We start from the raw sequence: 26,527 nt of genomic DNA on the forward strand, positions 1-26,527 counted from the left end.
TGGTGTGTCCTGGCCAGATTCCAGGTTGACCAATGCTATGCATGTGCTCTTTCCATGTGCCCTGGCCATCATCATCTTTCTCTGTTACCAAGGGGTCTCTTGAACAGAGCACATTGAAAAGGTGAGGTAACCCTGCTTCCACTTTAGCTGATGCCTTCAGCTCCCACCCCCAGTGCCACCTACTCTGTCTCCCTGTGTTCTTTTGTGGCTCCTTTCAGAACAAATGCCTGGCCACGCCATCCCTCTACCTCTCACTTGTGCTGGTGTGGCTTTGATCCTTGGCACTCACATGAAGGGAGCCTCTGGTCTTCCCTTCAGCAAGCGCAGGACAGTTGTCTCTCCCACATCCATCTCACATCCTAAACCTCAATTCAGCCTCTCTTTAGCCCACGTTGCTCATCTTCATGTGCCGCTTGCCTGCTTCTTCCCTGGTTGGGTTTGCTGTCTCACCTTCTGGCTGTGATGTGCTCTCCGGCGCAGTCTGAGCAGACACTTTTTGTCCTTCACGTCACAGAAGGCTCACCTGCGATGGCCCCAGAGTAGAGCCAGGCCTGTTTTCTAACTTGTTCCATGCCCGCAGCAGGCATGGCAGCATCCCAGCAGTGCTAGACGACGGTGCGTACGCTTTGTGCTCGTCCTTCTGTTCTCTGGATGTCTGCAGGCAAAAGGTGTTGGAGAAGATGCTGCTGCTTTGCCAAAAATAGAGTAGCTTTATATTTATTTCCCTACCGAGCAGGTCCTGAGGACCATCTTGTCATACAGGCTCTTTTGGAAAGCCAGTAAGGTGGAGCTAGATGTTTAGCAACAGGAAAATCAAACAAAAACCATTGGAGATTCCTGGAAGGGCAGCAACAAAGGCTGGTCAGAAACTTTACCACCTGGCAGTCACCATTGCAGAAGGGGCCTAAATACCTTTTGTTGTTGTTGGGTTCTCTTCTATCTGCTTCAGCTGTGTGAAATGACCCTTTTGTGGTGTTGCTCTGTACATGCAACCCTGGTCACTTCTGTGGAAATCCAGATCTTGTTCCTGCTCTGTACTGCTGAACCCCACTTGAAAAAAGGAGGAGGGAAAAAAAAAAAAAAAAGGGACTTTGGTCATATTCACTTGCACACAGCAGCAAACGCTGAAGGTCTTCTGAGGCTGCTCTTAAAACCATTTTACAAGCTGTTAATGCCATAAAGTAGGGAGTTTGGAAGGTGAACATGCAGCCCATCCCCACTTAGGTTCCAAAAACTGAATAGTAGTATGGAAAAAGTGGGACCAAGTTTCCCCAGCACTGTCTACGATGACTGGGAGACAACAGACCATCAGCTGAATGCCGCAGCCGCACCCTGGCACCGTGTCCCCTCTCTTGCAGATATGGAGTTACCGTAGGGGGCTGATGGGCAGCGAGCGACCGGCCTGTTCTCCTCTGTGACAGCACGGATGTGCTGTGTGTCTGTGCCGGCGCCTGGTCCCACCCGTGGCACACCGATGGCCAGAGCGTGCCCTGCCAGCCACTGAGCGATCAATCTGCTTTGCCCACATAGATGAAACTGGGGAAAAAACAACCCCAAGATGATAACAGAATCACAGATAATGTCTAAGCTGCTGCTTCCATAGGCAGTGGGAGGCAGCTTCAGGTCCTGTGTCTGCTGGCACTGGGACATATCTTCAGTTCCCAGCATGAAGAAGAAACTAGCCCATGCTCTTTCACTGGGAGTTATTTCTAACCACCAAGAGGATAAGGGAAATCCAGCTTCTCCAAAGGATTTGTTTTCTTAGCTGGCTCTGGCTTTTAGCAGTGCAGACTTCCCAGTGGCTCTGGCTCTGACCATAGCTCTGAAGAGCATTAAATGATACAGTCCTCGACGTGACTGCCCAAAGATGATGCAATCTTACCTACAAAACCTTTGTTGCTGACTGACTTTCAGTGTTTCTTGCCGCAATAGTTCACCTGCCTGCCCAAGTGTGAACCACTGTCAAACCCAGGTGTCAGAGCCGTGCCCTGGCTCAGCGTAACACTGTGATGTGAACACAACCATCAGCCTCACCACCACGGTGAGCATTCAGCCACGTCCCTCTGGGCTGCACAGCATGCAAGAAGATCAGCTTGTACCCTGTTTCTTTGCTCAAGCCACCAGTTTGTCATAAAGGAGAGGAAAAAAAAAATACAATAAATCAGGCCTAGAAGCTGACATGGCTTAGTGCCTGCTCGTGTAAAATTTGTAGCAGGATGTGATGTGTGCAAGTCCATCACCGGCCAGTCCTCATAGCCAAAGGTACCTATTTACATAGCAGCCTCATTCTGCGTGTCAGTGCAGTCAGACTTTCCCAGTGCCCGGTAATGAACACGCTGAGCGCTGCTGGCAAGGAGCGATTAACCACACTGCGACAGAACGGGCTTGATACATTTTATTGGCAATACCAGTGTCATACTCAGGAACCTTTTATCAGACTGTTAGTGTTAACTTGCATGACAAGTATCAGTGACCAACTGTATTTGAAATATAGTTAAAGTGCCTAGAAATAATAGGCATCTTAAAAAAAAAAAAAAAGGAAACTCATTCCATCCACTCAAGCCAACCTTTATAGATTTTACATCTTAAGCACAACTGATGTACTGTAATTGTTATGTGGCCTTTAATGTAACCTCTACAGCAGCACACAGACAATGCAGTTCTCTCATTATGCACATGCTTTAGGATCGTTTATTTTAATGCTTTCAAATAAATATGTTCCATGCAGCACACCGCAATAAATAGGGAGCAGCAACTTTCGTATAGTACATCCATTCATAATGTAAGTCACCATGTGAAACACCACATCTAAAGTCCTTGGCCCAGTCCCATACAGTGAAGCACACCACATCTGCACATAATCATATCTGGCTTCATATGGATTTAATAGGACTATGCCAGAAGGGCAATGTGAGCACAAGTTTAACCAGGGGTTCCTAGCTATTAAATACAGCTACTAAGTAGTTAAAAGGCAACAACTAAACCCATAAAGGGTTGATTTGTGTTTTCTTTCTTACTTTTCAGACAGAAATATAAAGTATGAAAACGCTCTGGATATTTTCAGCCTTGTGTAAAGCAGCGTGATTAATATGGAATGCTTTGAGCAATACTGGCACGTACACTGGCATCAAAAGCCACAGCAAGACTGACTCTGACACTGAAAACCGGCGTATTCGGTGGGGGAAAGCTGCTGTTCTGGCAATGGCGGGCGCTGCTTCTCCTCCTCTTCCTCCTCTTCCTCTAGGCCGACAACTCCACCGCCCCTTCCTCTTCGCTGTCTGCTCGGTTGGCGCGGATCTCCACCAGCGTCCGAGCGAAGCGGGTCCACTCGTCGTTGTGCGGAACAGCCAGCTGGGGGGAAAGCGACAGGGAATTAGGAGATGGGAAGGGGAGGCCGGCCACCCCTCTGGCCCAAAATCGCAGCCCCACCTCGGAGCGGCGCTCCTGTCGCAGTCAGGGTGGCTGTGCACGGTGAAGGACCAAGGCCTGGACCTCACCCACCCGCCGTGGGCAGCTACTTATACAGCTGTAAAGTGACGCCAAGTTCCCAGGACAAGCCTGGCAGGTTCCTACTCGGGTAGGAAGGAGCTTTTACAGTCAGTGGCAGGGAAAAAAATTGCTTGATTTTACTTGATCTACTTAATTTTAAGGCAAAGTGTTTTGTCAGAGTGTTGTTGCAAAATCTACCCCTTGGTTAAAATATTTCAGATTTTCCAAACTAAAGCGAGGCCTTGATCCCTACAAACATCTAAATCTACATTTAACTTCACACACGTGTGGCCATTTGCAGCCAGCGCCCAAGTGTAACTGTCTGCAGGACTGAGGTCAATGTGTGCAAAGCAACAGAGCTCTTACAGCGCTGTATCGAAACTGTTTTCCTGAAGTTCATTAGAGCTCTTAGTAGTAAAATAAATATATTGTGTTGTTTTAGTTACTCTCCTCTATGTTAAGGAATTCACAATTACAAGAAACACATTATGACAGAAATGTTATATCAACTGGATACTGTATTACTGGTATGATTTTTTATATCATCATGCAAAATCTATTTCCATTTAATACCACTGATGTTTCTAATGAAGAGCTCTTGAACATTAAGCTTCAAGAGGGACATGCAATCTAAATAGCTGAACGTCCAGACAGAATGCTTTAGAGCCATGGCAAAATAATGTTGCAGTCATTTCCAGCTGGGTCCAACACTGTAATTTCTGGAAGATAATGCAAGCTGATTAACTTTTCTTTTTCTTTAAAAAAAAAGGCATTTTTTTTCAAATTTTGTTTTCATTAACTCAAATTCCATAAGACAGCAACAAACATCCAGATGAAACACGCACATTTTTACTGCCACCTTGAAGCCCCGTGATTGTGTCCTACATATAATACGAAAAAATAACTCTTTAAAGATTATGCTTGGCATGAAGAAGGCAACTGTTTGGAAACAAGAAGCAGTGAGATATACTATGAGGCATATAAAAAGCTGCTGTCCATCTTAGAAAATGGATGTCTTTGACTAAAGAACAGGTATGATCCCAGCTTATCTGGTCTGCGGTACCCAATATTCCATCTGTACTGGCTCACTTCTAAAAAACCAGCAGAAGTGCCACGTACACTGCTGCAAGTTGAGTGTTGATGGCAAGGACAGGAATGTGCAATACTGGTTCTAAATATCTCCTCCATATCTCACTGGACCAATGAGTTTTTTGACTGTTTTGTATCTAACTTTGCCTCTACATCCAGTATTTTGGGGACAAATATGTCTAGTGCACGTATCAGTGACTCAGTTACGTTATGAAGGGCTAGTGTACACCAAGTTTGTTTTCTGCGTATTGAAACACCAAATATAGTACAGTTCAGCATTTACTGAGGCTACAGACTAAGAAACAGAATCTGTGTGAAAGCCGTCTCGGCTCTCAATAATAGATGTCGCTGCACTCTCTGGGTTTTCCCCTCATCTCCCACTGTTTGCATTTTCCTCCTTTACTTCTCCCAGGAATGGAGACCAGAGTTAGAGCAGCAAATCACTTGGGACAGCTGTCTCTCCCGCTCACACGCACCCCTGTGGATCTGTTATGGTCTTGGTTTGAAAGCCAGCTCCGTTCTTTCAAAACCCTTCAGCAGAAGGAAGCATAACACCAGAATGGAGGTCAGTGCCCCACCACCCAGGCTGGTCACAGCCACACACCTACACAAGCTGCTCTATCTAAGTTAAGGGACAGTGCAGAGATCCTTCTGTCACAGGTGCAACCAAAACCAGCTGTGTAGCAACTTCCCTGTTACTATTGCTTGTGTCCTAAAAGATTTTATTTCTTGTGATGTGTACGGCACTATTACTTATCAAACTCTTGAATGAAAACATTAAATGAGTCTCACTTATTTCACGTTGTCAAAGAATTAAAGTGGAACAATATCTGGAAAAAGTACTTATTGAATTTAATAAAACCTCATTTCTCCTTGTCTTTTAAAGTCCTAAACAGCATTACATTGTATTAAATGGCTGAGGAAGACAATATGTCATTCTGAACAAAAAAATGAAATATATTTATGACATTGAGATCATTTAATTTCCTTTACTACGCAGCATGGCCACAGACAAACAAAGTCCAGCCTATTAAAGTAACTTGGTATCTCAAACTTTGAGATTCTCCCCATAAATGTATGCATTACACGCATTACTGTTAGTGGACAGTGTTAGCAAGACCTGGGCCATTTTTAATGACTCAGTTCACAAAACAATTCATGATTGAAGTGAATGCCTTTAGCGCCGAGGTGAAAACATTCAGTGCCCCCACGCAATCTAATTACTTAGAACTTATTTTACATTATTGAATCTCACGCGCTGCATTACGCTTTCAATGAGGGGCCAATTCTGCTAATAGACTGTCAGTAGAATAAACCTCTCTAGAATAAATTCCTTAGGGATGCAGAGGGAAACCTCGGCAACAATCAAGTCAAAGAACAAACTGACTTTTATTCCCCCCACACTTCTTTCTGTGAAGGCCCTAATACCAAATCACAATAGTTATACAGTAAAAGTTCGCAAATAAAAACAAAAGCATCCACAAACTCCAATTCGAATTCTTGTCTGAATGAATGCTCCCCTTCCAGTCATTTCCATTCAAGTTGGGCCCACTGACACCCACAAGTGCTGGAGGCCTGGGTCTGTCTATTTGGGGGTTCCTTGCTCGTTAGGTGTTTTTGCCATTTTGCTGTCCACTTCCAGTTACTACAAAGCAGCACTTGTCGAGTCCCAGAAGTCATTACATCGATGCAGAGTAGAAATATTCCCCAAAGCATAATAATATAATAACCTATATTAACATTTGGGTCAGAAGGTTATTTGAATGAACTGACACTAAGGTACGGAGCAGAACAAGAAAATAAATGCTATTAAGTGTTCTCCTTTGATCCCTTCACAATGGAACGTAAGCACTACCCACACCTAATTAATTGACTGAATTACTCACACTGCTTTAACTTAAATACCAGGGTACATTTAGGTTGCATCAGATACTAATTCTAATGAGGAAAACCAGTATTATCAAAGCAAGGTGGTAACTTTAGCCAAACTTTGTCTGTGAAGCTGCTGGAAGAGGGGTACTTGTCTTCTGTCTGGCTTTTAAAACATCAAAAGAGCTCAGGCTGCAAGTGTACCAAGCTGCAAGTGTGACTGCACGTTTATGCATCCAAATAAACCTGCCTCTGCTTGTGAAGTTACACGTGCTCAGATGGTTACATGGCTACAGGAGTGAGAATTTAGTACAGCAAAACATCTTCTGAAGATGTCAGGATGGTGACCTATTTTTGATTGGGGCCAGGATGGACATGGCTCTGAGCAACCTCATGGTAGTTGAAGATGTCCCTGCTCATTGCAGGGAGGTTGGACTAGATGATCTTTAAAGGTCCCTTCCAACCCAAACCTGTTCTAAGATATTTAACCCAGGACAATTGGGGCCTCTCATTCAAAAAAGAAAAATCTGTTTTCTCTATATCACTATCGACTTTTTAGATCTCTTCTCCCAACTGACTTTCATATTATTCCAAAAGCACTCAGTATCTGTGAGTATCTGCAACTGCTTCCTACATGACCAATAATGTGTAACAAATAACAAAGACATGTAACATAATAAATAATAGATACATTTAAGATTTCATCATTTAAACTAATTCACAAACTGTTCTCCTTGCCAACATTAAAACACTGATTTATGTGATGCAAACTCTCAGAACTAATTTGTCCACCAGCTCCATTACTATGATTTTACACATGGAGATTTTGGATAAGAGAAGATAACTCTCCAGTGTGCTCCTCCAGGCTGAACGGTGCAGCACAAATACCGTGGCTGGGAAAGGAGAACCCCCCTGCCGACTGCAGGCCCCACGCACAGCAAGCTCTGCCCAGCGCCCAAACCGCGACGGGCTGCGTGCTGAACACCAGGGCCGAGATGTGGCAGCCACATTAGTATTAAGCACTGAAGAGGTGGGTTGGTAACATCAGATAACCCAGGGGTGGCCTCCAGATAGGAGCACTAAACAGATTCCTGTCTGTCCCTGTGAGGCATTACAGTTTTCCATTATCTTCTTATAGATAAATAACATTACACCTATGTGACTCTTTCCCAGCCTGTGCTACCCTGATCTGCCATACATAGGTATCCCAAGGGAAGGCGACTCTTGGTGGGACAGAACAGAATACAAAAGGCTTAGAAAGAGAGATGATGAGATGTAACAGCAAAGGGATTGTAAATTAGGAGCTGAGATCTCCCTGTCCTTTTGTTCTCCTTCCCATCTGCTAGAGGTGGCTGGTTCCTCACCAGCTAGAAGCCCCTTGTTTCTAGTATCATTCTCACCCTCTTCTTTTTGCGGTGATGTGTTGAGCTGTGCTTTCAAGACTCAAAAGGAACTAAATATCACCTAGATTTGGAAAGAAGGGACTTGTCTAGCTGGACCACATATGTCAACCACAGTAGGTCCCACCAGTTCATTTTTCAGAGTCAGGGGGTTACAACAAGGCTTGTAAAGTTGAAAGGTAACATTGCTCCAACTTTTGCCTGTTCTCCACTGTAGATAAAGAACAATATCACCAGACCCAAGGGAAATGACTCCCAGGATCTTTGTGACAAGCACCTGGCTTTGCCTTGCCACTGTGTCACAATTCTATGTGATTTGTGCAGTGCACAAGAAGACTGTATCTCAAGGTGCCACCACAAAGCCCTTGGATTTCTGAGCCTTCTGAAGCTTCTCCTTGTTTCCTGGGTGATGACTCTAGACAACCACCTCACTCTCCTGTTGACTTTCCAGCCCTGAAGCACAAACACATGCTCCCAAGACGCTCGTACTGACCAAGGAGATGGTTCCTGTCCATCTGGCAAGAGAGGACGAGATCCACCTTCCTCCGAGGCCATCAGGTCAGCCAGGTGCAGGTTTTATAGCAGTATGAATGGGAGTTTCACCAGGAACAGCCTCCTCCATCTCCGTGTCTCCATACACCAGGTATCTTACAAATGCAAACTGTATTTCCCATATTCTCCCAGAAACTGTGCTATCAGGAGCTTCACCGAACACTCCTTCTCTTCAAATGGTCAGACAGAACTCAGGAAAAGGAGATGCTCGGGACCAGACAACTTTGCCATTTGTGCAGGATCCATTCATGCCAGCTAGCGTGGGGCTCCCCAAGCAAGCAGAAAAGCAACAAAACCCAGTGCCTGAAGACACTCTTTTCAGGTTATCTAACACATTCTAGCAACACTCAGTCTTTTAAGTTACGTTCATAAAAAAAAAAGGAAATGATTTTGAGACCAAAAGAAAAAAAAAACACTTCGCATGTGCCTTTCAAAAGAATCTATCCAGAAGGCTGAAATAAGATATTACAACATATTTCAATATTTTTGTATATTCCATTCCTATCCATCTTTTTTATGGCTGAGAGTGTTTCAGCTCACTTTGTCCACATCTCTGTATAGATTCCGTTTCCCTGAAAAACCACTTTCCAGCAAATGAATTATCCATTGAGGATATTTCACCTTATTCCTGGCTCCTTGCCTTCCCTGGAGCCTCTAAATCTTTGGGATGGGAACAGACACCTCTTCCTGCCTTTATCCCTCCATGCTCGTGTTCAGCACAGCTGGGGACTCTCCTGAGAAGGACATAAAATGCAATCGCAGTTTCAGCAGCAGTCTCCACTCTGGAGGAACCAATGTCCCATAACACCCAAAGGGACCACAGTCATCTGTGTTCAACCTATTGCACTTCCTTTTACTGACCATACCTCGTGGGTTAAGTTACCTGTCACTGAGACACTGGTTCATAACCTGCACCGCTGATTACTAGTAGAGGTATTGCTAATAATCACCCTTTTTTTCTTGTTTTGTCTTCACCTAGATTTCAGATGCCTCAAAGCAAAAAACAGCCATGGGAAGAACTTCCTCAACCTTGTCTCTGACCGAGGGGTTGTTGTGAAGGGGTGAATTTTTCCAACCAGAAGGGTCTACAATCGCTCCTAACACACACGTCCCCTGGACGCAGGTGTAAAAGGAGAATCTGAAAATGAACCGTCACACCACGACTTGGAACGATCTGCCAAAGTATGTGGTCTGCAGCCGGCCCATGCAACCGTATCGCCACACACTGCTTCCAATTAGACGTCTGCAGACAAGCCTGCTTGGTGGTCCAACACACACTCTAAGGGTGACAGCAGTTCCCAAGACAAAAACCTGCGACCCATTCAAACACAGTTCATAGAAGTGCAATGCTTTCTTATTTTTGTACATAGAAAACCTTATTCTGATCTAAGCTGATGGGTTCCTATAGCTAGTCACCACGCTCCTACAGATCAGAAACCTTCTGATTAGCACACATCTTTTATTCGTTGCATTTGGGTTTGTTGCTGTTTGGAGGCAAAGGCTGATCTTATGTTAGACAACCCTGTTTACTTCTCTCTGCTTCAACACAGCCGTGTTTGCAAAAAAATCTCATATCCAGCAGGGAAAACAAAAACTATATGAAAATTAATGTTCCTCTCATTTCTAAAATACTCTCTTGCTATTATAATTTTTGAGAAGGGCAAATTAAACACTCTCTGAAGAGACAGCTAATTAAAGCTTAGAAAATATTCAGATTAATTTGAGTTTGTAGAAAACAGCAAGCCTAGTAAACTAACTTGAATGACTAAAATGTCAGACTCCACACTAAGTTATTTCTCAATGTGGTTTCTCACCATTTTTATATTCCTGCAATTTAATAGCATCATCAAATAAACGTAGCTTCAGGCAAATATAATTTTAGCTATTTTCTCTAAGTAGAATTTTTATCAACCTATATTGTCCATATCACCCTCTAAAATTAAGTGCTGTATTGAAAAGAAGTCTGCTACAAATACTTTGTGTAATACTTTAACATCTGAATGCATTTATTACATTGTAGGTAAAAATATTTTTGATGATGATAAAATATAACTACTTCAGCTTGATGTTTTCTAAAAAGTAGAACAGGCTACCATTCTAACTTTACAGGTAAAAGAGAGCACTTGTAGGATGAGGGTCATAATGCTTACAAACGAAAAAGCAGAGTTATAGTTTGCTTTTAAATGACTGATCCTATTTTCCGGAGTTCAACACATGTTTTATCATTGTCACTGTGGCAAAACCAGATATGTAAATGTAAATATTAAATGTCTTGCTACACACACATACAGCAGGCAGGCAGGCAAGCACCTATTCTGGCCCCAGTCTTGCCCCCCAGATTCAACTACAGACCGCCTTTGATATTTTTCTCAACCTATATGGATTTTTTATTTTTTTTTTCCCTGAAAAAGCCTATATTTTTCCAGGCAACACCCTATGCCACACACATGGATGGAAACAAAGTGGGAGGTAATATGCAAGGAAATGGCCACCAAAGTAACCAAGAGCACCCTTTTCACATAACTACACTACCACTGTATTTAACTCTTGGGAGAGCCGAGCATCACTGTTAACAATGGATGAAACCACTGGCAGGAACTCAAACCCCACACACTGCATGCAGATGATTTTAATAAGATACAGTGTTTAGACCACAAAGGATACACTCCAGAGTAGCTCTATATATATTTGTTTACTTAATTGAAGGGGTGGAATACCATAGGCAGCCTAAATACTGCATTTATTCTATGCACAGCAGTCAGTCTAGTGTCAGAGACACAGTATATGCCACCCTTCTATGAAGTTAATTACTTAGCCCTCATCTAGATTAATGTCTGTTGTGATTTATTTCTTTGCAATTCACCAGCAGGGTCTGATTTAACTAGTGCTGCCATAGTAAAAAGAAGACAAAATATTAGCTTATGTGACAAAAAAAAAATCCTTAATTTCAAACAGAAACGGAATCCATTTTCAGCAAACTGACTTTTTCTCCTACAGAGAACAGTAGCTGCTGAATTGTTACGCAGTTGATGATAAATTATATTCAGAATACCAAACAAACAATGGTGTTATTTTAATAATTTACATGTAATGTGCAAAGATACACTGTATAAAGGGCCTACACAGGAACTCAAGCATTTCAATGCCCATGAATTCACTTCTAAACTTATTCCTCTGCCTGCAGCAGTCATCTCGATGCCAGTCTAACAGGAGAACAGACTAGAATTTAGTCCATGAATTATACATACATGACCCACAAATGCATGTTAACACAACACTAAGACTGCAGACTCTAACACTTCAAAGATAGGAAATGTCAGAGTTAAGGCTAACTCCCTCAATTTGAGCATGTTATTTATTTCGCATTATGATACTGCCTTTAATATCAAAAATTAAAAAAAAAAAAAAACAACAAAAAAACCTGTGCTAGAAGTAAATATCAATTATGGAAAACCTCAGCCTGAGGATTAAAACTTGAAAAGGTGGAAAAGAGAACAAGGAAGTGGAAAGTATCTTTAATTGTAGACAGTGCTACAGTTCCACCTAGAACATCAGAGTTGGCTCAGGCTCTCCTGAATTAACCAGAAAGAATGATGTCCGAGCTATCAAACAGATTTTTCTTCCCTCAATTAATGTATCAAAATACTGGACCTGCTATCAACTACAGAGGATAAAATACTGAGTAATCACAAGTCATCCTGAAAGAGATAACTGCAAGCTGAAATTTAGATTACTTTTGTTTCCTTAGATCACCTCTTAATTTTAAAATGCAAACATTAAGCTATAAGCTTATGGCCTGTTCTTCAGCACACCGGAACGTTTCTGCCAGTCATGCTGTGGGGGTCCCCTCCTACAGATCGACTCGAGTGAGACTTTCAGTGGCAGAGACTAAGAGAGTATTGGCCTGGGAAACAAAAGAGATTTAATACAATTAATCAGCTACAGGAGCAGAAAGAACATCTGTCTTGCTTCAGAAAAGCTAACTATTGCTTCAAAAGAGGTGGTGCCCTAAGCAGCAAAGTTCTCGCAGTTCCTACCTTTCCACCGCTTCTATAATGTCATCAGTTTACAGACTGATTAAGAAAAACAGCGAGGCACACTGCCTGCCATTCATTTCCCATGGGGACTTCAGTCCTGCTTTGATTGCCATTTTTCAAAGTCACTGAAAACTCCTGTAATTTTTACATGAATTTCAGGACATTTAACGCTTGGAGCTAAGCCACCAGGAGAATTCCTCCTCTAGCAAATGGATCAAATCTAGAAGGTAAGGAGCGTTCAACCTAGTGTTCTTTGCAATATCTACATATTTTTTTTATTGACAATTACATTGGTTTGGCAGAATCGTACCATCATTTTTACTTGAAACACTAGAGCTTCAGCCTGTGGGGTGGCTGCACCAGCAGAAGTGCCTCCCTGGATGTTTAGCTGAGTGCAGGACTATTGCCTCAGGGAAGAAATAAATCCTGGTGTCTTCAGCTCCACTTGCTTCCCTTCCAACCCAAGCCAGCCATGGCCACGCCATGATTCATGCTGGGAAATCTGGTGGAACAGGAACTGTAAAGGACTTCTGCTGCAACTTTCTGGCTCTAAGTTGGCAAATGGACTCTCACCAAAAGTAGCTTATAAACTGTTTGAAGAATTCAGTTTCCAGGAGAGTTGTTGCCTTCCCTGAGATTTTGTACACATTCCATTAGCTGCATAAGCTCATCCATGAAATATCAGGGGGTTTGTTTTGGTGGGTTTTTGGTTGGTTTGTTTGTTTTCATTTCAGACATAGATTTTTCCATAATATAAGGCACTTGAGGATACATTCTACATCTAAATTAAACACTGTATATGGAATTTTATCTGCCGAATAGGATATATTGAGGCCCAGAGTTATCCTCAGTTGATATTTTAAGTTTAGCCATTACCTTCCAAGTCACAAATTAAATTCTTTTTCATGTTCAAAATACAGACCATTTTGCAAACCATAAAAAATGATTAAAAATGTAATTAAGTATTCTCAAAATGAGAACTGCTACTGGATGTGATAGGCTGAAACCACAGGAGCGTCATCCAGAAAATCAATTATACAAAGCAACTCTTGTTTCAGAAGTGTTCTAACACCACAATGATAACACACAAATTTCAATGACATTCACAAATTGCTGCACACAAACCGAGCTTAAACTAAATTTTTTACTTTTCCCTTTCCATACTCTGTTACCAAAAGCTATGAACATTTTTCAGTAACGCTTTTTACATCAGAAAGGGGGTAAAAACTTTCAGAGAAAGTATCAGCCAACACACTATCTAGATATTTAAAATACATACTCTATGACACTATTAACATGCCTTGACTTCAGCTCTGTCCCCACCAGTGTTGTGGGATGCAGGGTCAGGACCTGGCAGACCAGCTAAAGCACTCGCTCAGCTTCCACAGCCTCACCTGTACCTACCATGGAAAGCTTGCACCCACATTATATTTCCACTAAGCCTCTTGAAAGGTCTTCAGGAGAAGCAGTAACTGGGGAGTTAGCAGTGAGGCCACTGGTAGTGCCGAGGGGCTAAACATACAGCAGACAGACTGGTATGTCCGATCTGGAGCCTGCCTTTCTCTCCTGCCCTTCACACCAGTTCCCAGCTCAGCAGCAAAGCACCCACAGGAAGACTGTCAGATCCAGCTCTGCCTTCTCCCCCTCCTGCAGGCTTTACTGTGCAGAAAGGGAATGATCTCTTACGGCTTCTCTTCTGCTGCTCTCATCACTTCGTTATCTGAGTGCCTTCTAATAGTGCATTAAGCTACATGATTAACTCCTGTCACATGTGGCTTGTTCTCTCTGATCCTCTCTGCAGGGGGAGGATCTGGGCCTTTGCAAGGGAAAAGGAAACATACGTCGGCTTTAAAAGTAGAGTGCAAATGAATAAAAGGGACTGGAGCCAGATGTTGGTTGGTTGGCTGGTTTTCTTAAGCTTTTTATTTCATATGATGAGGACTTCAGGAATTCTTATAAAATATATTTGTATCATATTGGAAACTCATGTCTTTTTACCCTATGAAATTCTCTGGGGAGCTAGTAAGCTGTCTTTGGAGAACTACTGTAATATTTCATCATAAGCAACCGGAAGGTAAGGAAAAACAATCAACTGGATATTTAGGATTACTACTTCACACCTTCATTTGTCCCTTCCGTTTTCACTAATGCCCATTTAATTTTACTGTCTAATCAAAAACTGAGAGAAGGGACCAGCACATGGGTCAGGCCAATCCCAAATATAAATACAGGCTGGGTAAAGAATAGATTGAGGTGAAGGACTTGGCAGTGTTGGTTGATGAGAAGCTCAACATGAGCTGGCAAAGTGCACTTGCAGCCCAGAAAGCCAATTGTATCCTGGGTTGCATTAAAAGAAGCGTGACCAGCAGGTCGAGGGAGGTTGATTCTCTTCCTCTACTCGGCTCTGGTGAGACCCCACCTGGAGACCTGAAACCAGTCCTGGGGCCCCCAATATAAGAGAGACATGGACATGCTGGAGTGAGTCCAGAGAAGTCCATGAAGATGCTCAGAGGGCTGGAGCACCTCTCCTATGAGGACAGGCTGTGACAGTTTGGGTTGTTCAGCCTGGAGACGAGGAAGCTTCAGGAACACCTTATAGCAGCCTTCCAGTACCTCAAGGGGCCTAGAAGAAAGCTGGAGAGGGACTTTTTACAGGGATGTGTAGTGATAGAGCAAGGGGTAATGGTTTTAATCTGAAAGAGGATGGGTTTCTGTTAGATATAAGGAAGAAATTATTCACCATGAGGGTGGTGAGGCACTGGAATAGGTTGCCCAGAGAAGCTGTGGATGCCCCATCCCTGGAAGCGTTCAAGGCCAGGTTGATTGTGGCTTTGAGTAACCTGGTCTAGTGGAAGGTGTCCCTGTCCATGGAAGGGGGATTGGAACTAGGTGATTTTTAAGGCCCCTTCCAACCCAAACCATTCTAATGAGTTGTTAAAAATCTGGTACTTCCAGTAATAAAATGAAAGTGGAACTTCATTTATATATATAGTGAAACAGAAGAAACTGTGACTAGCAAGAACAAGCGTACATCATGGCATCAGGCAGGAGAGTGACCCTGTACACCAAGTGCCACCCATTGTTGTATCACACAGAACATCACAAAAACCCGTTGACAGGCTCCACTTGGTGAGGCTGCTTGTCCCACTGTCCCTACCCGCCCTGGAACTTCCAGCTTATTTAAGTATCAAAACAGGCTGAAAATAACTCTCATGCTTTTCCCTACCAACAAGCACAGAGCCATGAATATGCGTACTCAGAGGCATAAATGTATCTATTTCTATGTCTGGATGTAGCCAAGCCTCATTTGAAACTGTAAAAGTATGTAACTGCTTGGTTTTAACTTATCAACATAACAACATTGTTTTTCTACAGCATAAACCAGTGCTTACATAAAGACCTCAAAGCATTTGCAGTAACCTAAAGTAATGAATATTGTAATGAGAAACACAAGTATTTGGGGTGATAATGACTGGACTTTGCTCTACTTAGATCGGCTCACCCCCTATGGAGGCTACCAAAGCTTAAAGATTTTATCACCCTAGTAATCAGCAATGGGTAATGGCCTTCATAAAACACAGTAATTAAATTGACTGATTTCAAACTAGTGCATTTTTTTCATTAGGGAGTTCTTATTTAACCTACTTCAAAAATCACTTTGTGAATACTGTCTGTATCAGTCAAAATTTACATGATGAGGGATGAAGAGCTTGTTCTGTTCAATATTTCAGCTATTATTCAAGTAAAAAGCTGGAGTTCTCAGTATGCTGTCTCTTTCTCTCTCTTTCTCTCTTTTCTTTCTCTTTCTTTCTTCCTTTCTTTCTTCCTTTCTTTCTTTCTTCCTTCCTTTCTTCCTTCCTTTCTTCCTTCCTTTCTTCCTTCCTCCCTCCCTCCCTCCCTCCCTCCCTCCCTCCCTTCCTTCCTCCCTTCCTTCCTTCCTTCCTTCCTTCCTTCCTTCCTTCCTTCCTTCCTTCCTTCCTTCCTTCCTTCCTTCCTTCCTTCCTTCCTTCCTTCCTTCCTTTTTCGTTTGGTCATGTCTAAGAGCTTCCAATTTTAAAAGTCTCTCGGGACTAAACATTATAAAACTGGGGTGGAGGGGAATCAAATCAAAACCTTAGCTCTTTACATTTTCCATCAATTCTTAAGAGATTCTGCTTTGTTAAAACACACTTCAAATCCTCTGAGGCCAGTGTTCCAACCTCCCTGGTGTAAGTATCAAATGGTGAAATTAAGGCACTACCTCACAATCCATTTAATCATCCTTTATGCCTGGATTGTGTGTGTTGTTGCAACTACTGTATCTTACTTTATCTTTGAGCGCTTTTGCATAAAACTTGGTTGTAAGGACAGCCCCTTATTACTGCTCAAATCTGCCTTCTCAATATGTGTGTGAGTCATTTATCTGTGTTACAAGAATACTTGTAAATCAACACAGATTTTAAAATACAATATTTTATGGCGAGTCTCAACTCTACTCTTGTGGCAAAAACATTTCCCAACTCAATACATGCTCTACAGGAGCTTTATGATGGCAGAGTAAACCTACTAGAAAAACTACCTGGGTAACTACACAACACAAAATCTAGTTTCCTATTTCTCTCTCTAAGCTACAGCAAGTTTTAACTGCATTAAAGAGATGCGAGATATGTTTTCTGTATGAAATCCACAGTGAAACACAGGGGTCTCAAGACAGGAGCACAAAGTACCAACTCTTCTCCACTCTACCCAGAAAAATAAGTGACTCAACAGCCACGCTGGAATGTGAGAGCTGGTCACAAATACACATTTCTCTCTGTCTAGAACCCCAAGAACCTCAGAGCAGCTGTCAAAGGCTGCTGAAAACAAAGGAAATTATTTTATAGGCATCAGTGGGATATTGCTTACTGTACCACTTCATCCACATGTTTCAGGCAGTTGCCAGCTCCTCCCTCACTGGTCACGTACTTGAAAATGAGATACAGATTAACGTTCATCACAGAGCAAACAGGGAAGTACACAAACAACCTAATGCAGCAGCCCTAAAAGGGCTGAGGGAGATATTAACTCTGAAACTTAACGAAGTCATATCATAAACATCAATATGATTCTGATTTCACTGCAAGGAAACGAGGACAGAGGTAATAGCTGTGTAAAGGTAAATAACTGCTTTCTTGGCATAGCAGTTTCTCCTAGATGGTCTAGGGAAAGACCTCTTACTTTACTCCAGTTCCACCTGTCATACTAGTCACCCTTTAAATATATGACTAGAACTGTCTGAAAGATGGCCAAACAGATGCAATAGTTTGTCCTGTAACTGGTTTAATATAATGGACAGTAATAAGCTCCTTATGATTACAATTTCAAACTCTCCAATCCGGTGCTGCAAACTTACTTTATATTTTATTGCAATCAAATAATAAATGATTTACAGTTGCTATCTATTCACAGTGCAAGCAGAATATGACCTGGAACAGATTAATGGAAAGGAAAAAAAAAAAAAGAACGGAAGGTGGATGAGAAGCTGCTTCTTTCACAACCAAAGGTGCAAAGAGCATTCTCAGTAAGTCAGGTAAGCAACAAACGTGGTTGTTAGAGTATATTTATGACAGCGGCAACTGTGTAACATCACTGAAGCATGCACAATGGGAGCAAGCTTTCTAGAAAATATATCTACAAAAGAGACATGCAGTTAGGTCTAACTATCAATCATCTGGACACGTGAATAAATCTATAGTCAGTGGTCCATGTTCTGTTAAAATCAACTTTGACCATACAGAAAACTTGCTGCCCAGTAAATAAGCCGTAAGACCACAGAAGCTAAAATGTTATACATACTATCACAATTACTCAAGTACTGGACAAGGAAAGGTCTGAATATTTAGATCTTAGAATAAAGTGTATTTACAATGACTCATATTCTGTGGTTAAGTTATATAGGTTTAAGATCCCATCACACTGAAACAACCAAATTTTCATGTGTTTGTTTGGGTTTTTATTTCATTTTATAATTTACATTCTTTAAATCAGCGGTTACTGATCCACAAGAGTACATCTATATGGACTATTTAAGTCTCCTCTCCCCTGGAAGTGTGTGTATAACTCCCATTAATGCTAATGGGCATAAAGCACATGCATTGAGGAGAAAATAGACCCCTCACTGTGAAAATAAATGTGTTCAGTTATTTTCAGACACGATGCCGAAATCAAACAACTAAAAGTACATACTCTAAGGAGATAACATTATATAGCCTAACTGAAAATGTCACCATTATTTTTAACTCCCTGGTCATGGACCCTGTCACGTTCTTCGTATTTCTGCCATTTCTTGTGTCATGAAGACTATGACTGGATAACAGATCACAAAGGTCCACAAATCCTAAATTCTTACGCAAGCAAAACAACAGTGCCATCACAAAGGACGCAAGGTTAGGCCTTGTGTCGTATTATTTCACTTAGGCCATATAATGTTTTCTCTTTGCACTATATGGGTTAACAGCAGCAGTAAACTTTACTGTTCTCTAGAATTGTTCCTTGAAGCTGTGATGAATCTACCAAAGTAAAAATTTCTATCACTTTATTTTTTCCTTAATGATTTGATACCCTGATGTATCCTGCTCTGATCAAAATTCATAGACTTAATCTTGTCTGTTCAAACAGGTAAGAAAAATTGCTTATAAAGTGAAATTCAAAAAAAATATGCTTTATAATAATACAAATATAATCATAACATTGTTCTGATTGAACTAATGTTGTATGAATTTACAGCTGTTTTAATGCGATATTTGGAACGGTCATGAGAAAAGTTTTTAAAAGGGTGCAGTATAAGTACAGCACTAATGGTTTTGAGGAGTGTATTTAGGGTCTTTGTAAAGTGTCCTGCTGACTTTTTAATTCAAGTAATCGCACCCATCTTCCCACATCATAGAGATGGCACCTTCCAATAAGTGGCCAGTACTGAGTTATCAGTCAGACGGGGATGAGTTCTTGCAGTGGTGAAGCCTTTTCAGAAGTCGATGCTGTAGTGCTATTGCTGAGAGGTCAGCTGTCCCAGCGCAGTGTCAGGCTTTGCAAATACTGCTGGGTCCAACAGGTAAGGTAGGTCCCACCAGGTGCCAATGGTCCAGCTCCCAGCCCTGCATCCCCAGCCACATGCTCACTCATCTACTCTCACACTGAGTGAGTTAATGGAGAAAAATACCCCAGGAAAACAAAACAAAACAAAACAGAAATAAATCAATACTTCTCTGCTGGTCTAGCTCCCTCCCCACAATGTGGGTGTTGACAAGCACTGCTGCCAGCACAAAAACTGGGCAGGGAGGGAATGGCTAGGGCGGGCAGCAGGAGAAGGACTGCCCCTTTTCAACTCCCAGACCAGCCCTGTCACAGCCCAGAATCAATCCCATACAAAGAGGACAGTCAAAGGAGGACCTCAGCTAAGCCAAGGAACGAGCCAGTGTCTGCAGACTGAAGAGAGAGCCCTAAAGGCTCCCATATTTCTGCCAGACACTTCCAAAAGTGCATGTGTGTGCTGTGAATCCCCTGTGTGTCATGCCTGAGGGCAGCTAAGCACGGAATAACTCAGAGAGCTCTTTATGGACTGGCACAGAGGGTTAAAGACTGAAGGGGCTCTTGCTCACTGTGTGAGCCTTCAGTTCCAGGCTCTTGAGCTGCAAAGTATTTTTGCATCTCACTGAAGAAGAGCTGTGGTGCAGAATACATCAGCGCTGTTCTTTTTTAAACCAGAAAAAAAGCCATTAAAAACACAGCAGGCTTGGTAGTATCTGAAGCTGTTGCAGCCCAGACCCCTCTCCTAAATTTGGTACAGGAATTACTGCAGAGACTGATGCTGCCAGAATGAACCAGGCAACAAATTAATGAGCTCCTCCATTCATTGCTGAAGAGGGGAGGGGAGGGAATGGCCCATGACCTGTCAGCAGCCATGTGGATGGACATCCATCTGTGTGTGTACGGAGCTGAGCTGGAGACTCTGGGGCTCTGCAGGGGCAGGGTGCACAACACCCACAAAGCAGAACACTCTGTGTAACACTGATCTGGACTCACACAACTAAATACTGTTGAATGACCATCTCTTCCTTTTCAAGTAATAGAAGCCTGTCTTTCTTTTCGATCTGAGCACATCACTGTGACTCACTTTGCAAGCTGAAGTCTGATTATACAGAGGCAAGGCCAAAAACTTAAATACTACTTCTTCTGCACAGAACACTAAATCTATTTTCTCCTGGGTGAGCTTGCAGGGCTAAACAACCCTATGAATGATTTGGTGTATGATATGCAAAAAGAGACATTTCTACAGCCCGTCTAGACTCCCAGACAAGATCAGACTGTGCTGTCATCAAAGACATTTCCATAGCCTGTCGTATCACTTGGAAGACAGAAAACACACCTTTTCAGAACAGTCATGCAAAAATGAAAAATAAATACAAACAGCCTGACTTGCCAGTGTCATAGTGGAAATCTGAAAGCAGTAACCTTAGACAATTTAGAAATTATGCTAACAATACTGCAAGAAGTTTCAGCAAACATTTATGAGGAAAGGCAATTCCCGCACAAGTGAATGCAATCCAAAAATATGAGTCATGCACAAGCAATTTTGCTATGGGCCATAAAATCACTTTATGAGAGTTACAGATAATTCTGTATGTATTCTATAATGTTTCCCTACTGTGTAGAGATGGATATCTCAGTATCCTATCATAGATAATGATGAAAAACAAATTCTCTACATAAAAGCTGATTGCTCAGAGATTCACCCTCAACTGTTCCAAGGGATTGTAATGCCGACAGAACACTTTATACTGTATTCATCAACAAAGAGGTAGATTCCATCAGTGCCAAATACACTGCAGTTTAGATGTTTTTTATAAGATGTAGCAGAGTGAATTGAGAGCAGCCTTAGACACAGAATATACATCCTGCTGTTTCTCAGCACCTACATACTCTTTATCACACATACACCTACCATCCTCCACAGTGACACCTCTCATTTCTTCCTGTTAGTACTTTTGCATTTATTCAGACATATTCAGCATTATTCAGTATTAAAAGATGTATTCTGTACATGTCACAGTAAGAAAAAATTACAGCATTAAGCCCGTCATGAAATAAGCGATTCTGGAGTGTAAAAGGTGAACCCTTCAGGACCAGCTTTAGAACAACATAGCTTCTTTTTGCACCTCTATTTTCCTCTTCATGTTCCTTTGTAATTTTTTCCAACTGTATCCACAGAACCACTTAAAAAAAGCTTTAAAAACACTGAAAACTTTCAAAAAAGACTTCTCTCATGAGACTTTAGCTAGTTAACTCTTTTGCAAGGTAGCTTTATAACTAACACACTGTTGGCAAAACAAAATCAACGGGGATGCCACTGAAAGAGGTCTGGCTTATTCTTTGGAGGTGTCCTACTCATGTTACAATACATGGTCTTTTATCAAACTTGGATGTAGGAGCCAAGCTTTTTAAAAAAAAAACCCTCAAACAATAATAATACCTCTCCAACATCATAGATCCATATGCGGCCTTCTGAATCACCAACTGCTACCTCCTTCCCAGCCTGGGCCCAGCGGACACGGTTGAGGGCAGAAGCTCCTTCGATGGTGACACTGGCTGTGGGAACCTGTCAAAACAATAGGAACAGGAAGGACAATAAAATCACACTGCCTGTGAACCCAGGGGGTCAGTTTTTAATGTCTTGCTTAGCTGGGTGAGTCACAAGTCCCTTGGCATTGCGGGAAGTAACACGCAAAGCTCGCCAGGGGGAGAAAAAAAAAGGGTTCATTGTTTCTTCAATCACATGTGCTAAAATGAGGTAAGAGTAAGAGATTGCTTGCAATGAGCAGGGAAGACTTTTCCACAGTAAAGGGCAGTAAATGAAACAGTTTTTTCCCCTTAACCTCGGAGACATGCAAAACCACATCTGCGTCTTAAAAGTCACTGACTTATGACCAAGAACCAGCTGAGGGTAGGACCTGGCTTCAGTCCTGCCCTGGCTTCTGACTCTGGCCCAGATAACCTGATGGTCAGCAGACACATCCCTGTGTTCATGCTGACACATCCTTTAGATCCATACACACCTCTGTGGCTAGATGCACAGGTTGAAACTTAGGTATTATGTCAGAAAAATCCTGAGCTAATCACTTCAGAGCAAGGACACAGCAGTAATAAGAACAGCTGAGCTGACATTTAGGAACACCTACAATATTTTACCACAATTCTCTTTTACATCCCCAAGGGACTTCTGCTTTAAATACACCTGGATACTGTCTAATTTCCAGCCCCTCTCCCTGCCCCAAGTCAACCAACTTAATAAGTGATCCACAAGAATACATAAAGATTCTGGTTAATGCGTGGGATGAATAAAGCTACAAAGACTATCTCAGGAGAAGTATTTGTAATCTATACTGGAATGGGGGCACCAAAAGATGCTGCAGGAGGAAGGAACTGTGTGGGTGTTTGTCCCAGATAGGTAGATCACTTGGTTGATTTAGGTCACCTCGTAAGACAAATGACGGTAACATGCAAGTCTGCTAATGCTCCACCCAGCTGCCTCTCATAGGAGAACCTGCCTGAGCAAGGAGTCTGCAGCTTGGCATGACAGTCTTCCAAACAAGGCTTTTTAGCTTTAATGCTTTTTGTGTCAGGGCAAATGGGATAGGATAGCTGCAAAAGCAGCTCCTCCACCAGGTCGATCCATGGGAACAGGTCTGGGTCACATGGTGAGATGGGGACAAAGGGGTGTCCCAGAATCTATAAATAAACATGGAACTGGAAAGCAGTCTAGGCGAGAAAAGGTAGTTGGGCAGGGACCAGAGTGCAGGCTACCTCTGGAGAGATGACAGGTACTCCCTCCTGTCCTTGTGGTGGGCACACTGCAGCAGAAACAGGAAAAAAAGCAGCTTGAAGGTGGTATTAAGGCCTGGTCTGAACATTGACAAACTGACAAGATTAACAAAACCAGTGTCTTGCTGACTTCACCTCGGTTCTCTGGCTATAGCTTTATACTGTAGTTGTGAGAGGGGTCCGAAGATCCATGAGAAAAATAATTTGACAGCAAACATTTTATAGCTCCCGTGCCAATCTCCTTCCCAGCCCCAACACCTTCATTCTGTCACGAGTGCCAGTAGGAAGTGGAACCAGGGCCACTTGCCTGGCCCCTCTCCCCTGGAGACTCCCCACTCCTCCTCTTCCTCACCCACCCCAACACAAGGTGCAAAACCAAACGGGCACCTCTAGCATGAGCCTGCCAAGCTAAAGCATCACCTCTGCAAAGGGCTTCATGGTAGTGACCTGAGCCCCACTTGTGACATGCAAGAAGATTTTGCTTGCAGAATGATGTAGAAATAATGCTGGAGAGCAATCAGAAAGCAGATACCATCCTCCCCCCGCTTTAAGAAGTCATTCAAATGCAAATCAACCACTGGACTCATCTCGCCATTGTGCAAGGCCTGGGTCCTGTCCAAGGCAGCACTGCCCAGAAAAGCTCTGACTCCTCGTCCCAAGTCTGGTACTGCTCAGTGGGCCTGAGCCAGTCGCCAGTCTCCTAAACGTGACATGGGTCATCAATCCATGATAAAAATCACAGGAGAAAACAAGCAAATTTCACTCCTGCGATCACCGATTCCTTAAAAAAAAAAAAAAAAAAAAGCTATTTTCATTCCAGCCAAAATATATTTCATAACATTTGGAAATGGGTTTCTTCAAACAACAACTAAATGCCACATTTTAGAGCACTAATCCACTAACCGGCTATGTTTCTCAGAAAAGTGCAGATCAAAGATATTTGTTTCATATACAAATACACACGGCGTGTATATAAGGCACTGAATTTTCACAAAATCTTTCAGAAGGCTGAAATACATAACTCTAGAACTGGATTTTTTTGTTAATACAGCGTTCTTCCAGTGTTCCACATAAAAATAAGCAGCACACATGCTGCAGACACAACCCATGCTTTTTTTCAAAACCCAATGGTTTTGTAAAATCCTGTTATTATTCCACAAAGCTACCTAACAAAAAAAAAAAGCGATAATGAAACAGTCTTTAAAAATCTAAATAAAAAGCCTTTTCTCCGGTGACACAGAAATATAGTCAAACTATAGTACCTTAAAATAGATTTGTCTGCTCTCAATAGTGATAGGTTAAATTACACATGCTTATTTTAGATTTCAAAGATAAGACTTTAGTTTATAATGGTAGAATTATGTTTTTAAAATCATGTTTGAAATACTTTATAAATTCTCTGAAGTTGGTGCTTGTCAGATTTTTAGCAATTTTGAAATGAGATTTTAACAGGTAACCAATTAAGAAAGACGCAGTCAGAAAAACCTGCATGATAAGAATATACCTTTTATTTTTTTTTTACTTTTCTTGCTGCTTATGTAGTGTCAAAACCTGCTTGCAAATACATCTGTTATCTATTTCTAGAAATAGGCACCATATTCATGCTCTCAAAGCTTAGGTGCTTTGGTGCAGAAAACACCAAACAAACACATGAATGGGATACAACACAGCAGAAATAAGCAATTTGGTAAGTCAGTTTAATATCAGTTCATAGGTAAATAAGACTCGTCAATAACCTGGAGACTCTCACTCTTGATCAAAAAAGAAATGTTACAGACTCAAAAATAAGAAATCAGCATTTGATCTGCAAACCTCACTATACTGATCCATAAAAATGATATTCAGTTTGCAAAAGAGTGAAGGAGTGTGGAAGGTTTTTTTTTAAAGTGTTTTATATTCATTTATTAAAGATAAAATAAAACAGGATGACTTTCATTGCTGTTACGAAAAGAATTTCTGGTATCCACAGGCAAACATGAAGCACACCGATACCCTTGTTACTTTACCGTGAGATTTTGAGAATAATTAGATTGATTAAATCCACAGTACAGTCATCTGATTTTAGTTGTTTTGATTAGAAAGCATCTAACTCTTGGGAGAAATGTTTTTAATAAATATGGGGAGTAACACAGAGTTAAAAATGTGAAGGTAGCATATTGTAACTAAAACCAGGTATTTTCTTCATTGGTTTACAAAATAATACCTTAATAATGATATGGCTTATTTCCCAAATTAAACAAAACCCAGTCTCATTAATCAGACCTAGTTTTTATGCAAAGCTATTTATCAATAGCTAGCAGTTAAACACATTCATATCACTGTCATTTTCTACTGTCTTCACAAATACTCTGACATCATATATCTGACATCTAAAATTAATAATAATCTAAAACATAGGTCTTTCAAGATTTCTTATTACAAAGACAAAAGTGCTGACAAGGACTTTTTCTTAGCAAATACCAGTGCAGACTTAAACGGCACAATCAATTACAGAAAGCTTGAAAATTATGAACTAATTATGACCTACCAGATAGAGGGTAAAAGCAAACAACGATCACTTTCAGTTATGATGTTTAAAAGAACTGCTTACAGTTCTCTTTCAGTGGTACTTTTGCTGCTTCTCCCACATAACAAAACCTCATGTCTATTCAGATTCTGCCAGTTTATCATTTACAGAGATTTTTTAATTTGTTTCATCAGTGCTCAGTAAGGAAACCAAATAGTATTTCTGCCTCCAGAGACACAAATTCAATTCTTATAAAAATACAAAGCTCGGATACCATGGAAATAATTCCAGCCTGATCCTTACACGAGAGCTGATTTTGACCTCTCAGAATGAAAATCATTTCTGAAATCAGGGGTGGCCCTGCATGCAGAATAAAAGCAGGATCAAGCTTGAAATTATTCTTTTTTTTCTGATGTTTCTACGTATTTATATGTAAACATGCTGAAAATACATCAGCAGTTTTCCACATACAGCCTTATTATTGATGGGAACGGGATCAAGCGGTCCATAGTAACTTTTTGGAAAGAAATTGTGGTCTCATTGAATTAAATGGCAAGACATCAGTAGATTTCAAGCAGCGCAGAATTTCAGTCCTGGTATTTGGGGGGAAAGGGTGTTTTTTTTTTTTTCTTCTTAAAATGCTGGTTTTATGCTCTGTGTTTAAGCCTGCATTAATGAGAACACCTGAAGGATATGTCCCTCCCTTCCCAAAATAAATTCTGAGGAGACTCCTCCTGTATATCCTCCAG

General features: G+C 41.6%; 1 protein-coding gene across 6 annotated transcripts in view; it reads right to left on the reverse strand.

The window, feature by feature from the left end:
- Positions 1 to 2,376: 2,376 nt before the first annotated feature.
- Positions 2,377 to 26,527, reverse strand: part of DYNC1I1 (dynein cytoplasmic 1 intermediate chain 1) — a 191,371-nt gene continuing 167,220 nt past the window's right edge. For all 6 annotated transcript variants that reach the window (XM_082043896.1, XM_082043900.1, XM_082043899.1 and 3 more), the window contains 2 exons: positions 21,924 to 22,049; positions 2,377 to 3,351 (listed from right to left, as the gene is read on the reverse strand). In XM_082043896.1, the coding sequence (XP_081900022.1) occupies positions 3,241 to 3,351; positions 21,924 to 22,049 (237 nt within the window). In that variant the 3' untranslated portion in view covers positions 2,377 to 3,240. The remainder of the gene's footprint in view (positions 3,352 to 21,923; positions 22,050 to 26,527) is intronic.

This window comes from Streptopelia decaocto, assembly GCF_964273445.1.
Source record: "Streptopelia decaocto genome assembly, chromosome: 2".
Taxonomy (NCBI): Eukaryota; Metazoa; Chordata; class Aves; order Columbiformes; family Columbidae; genus Streptopelia; species Streptopelia decaocto.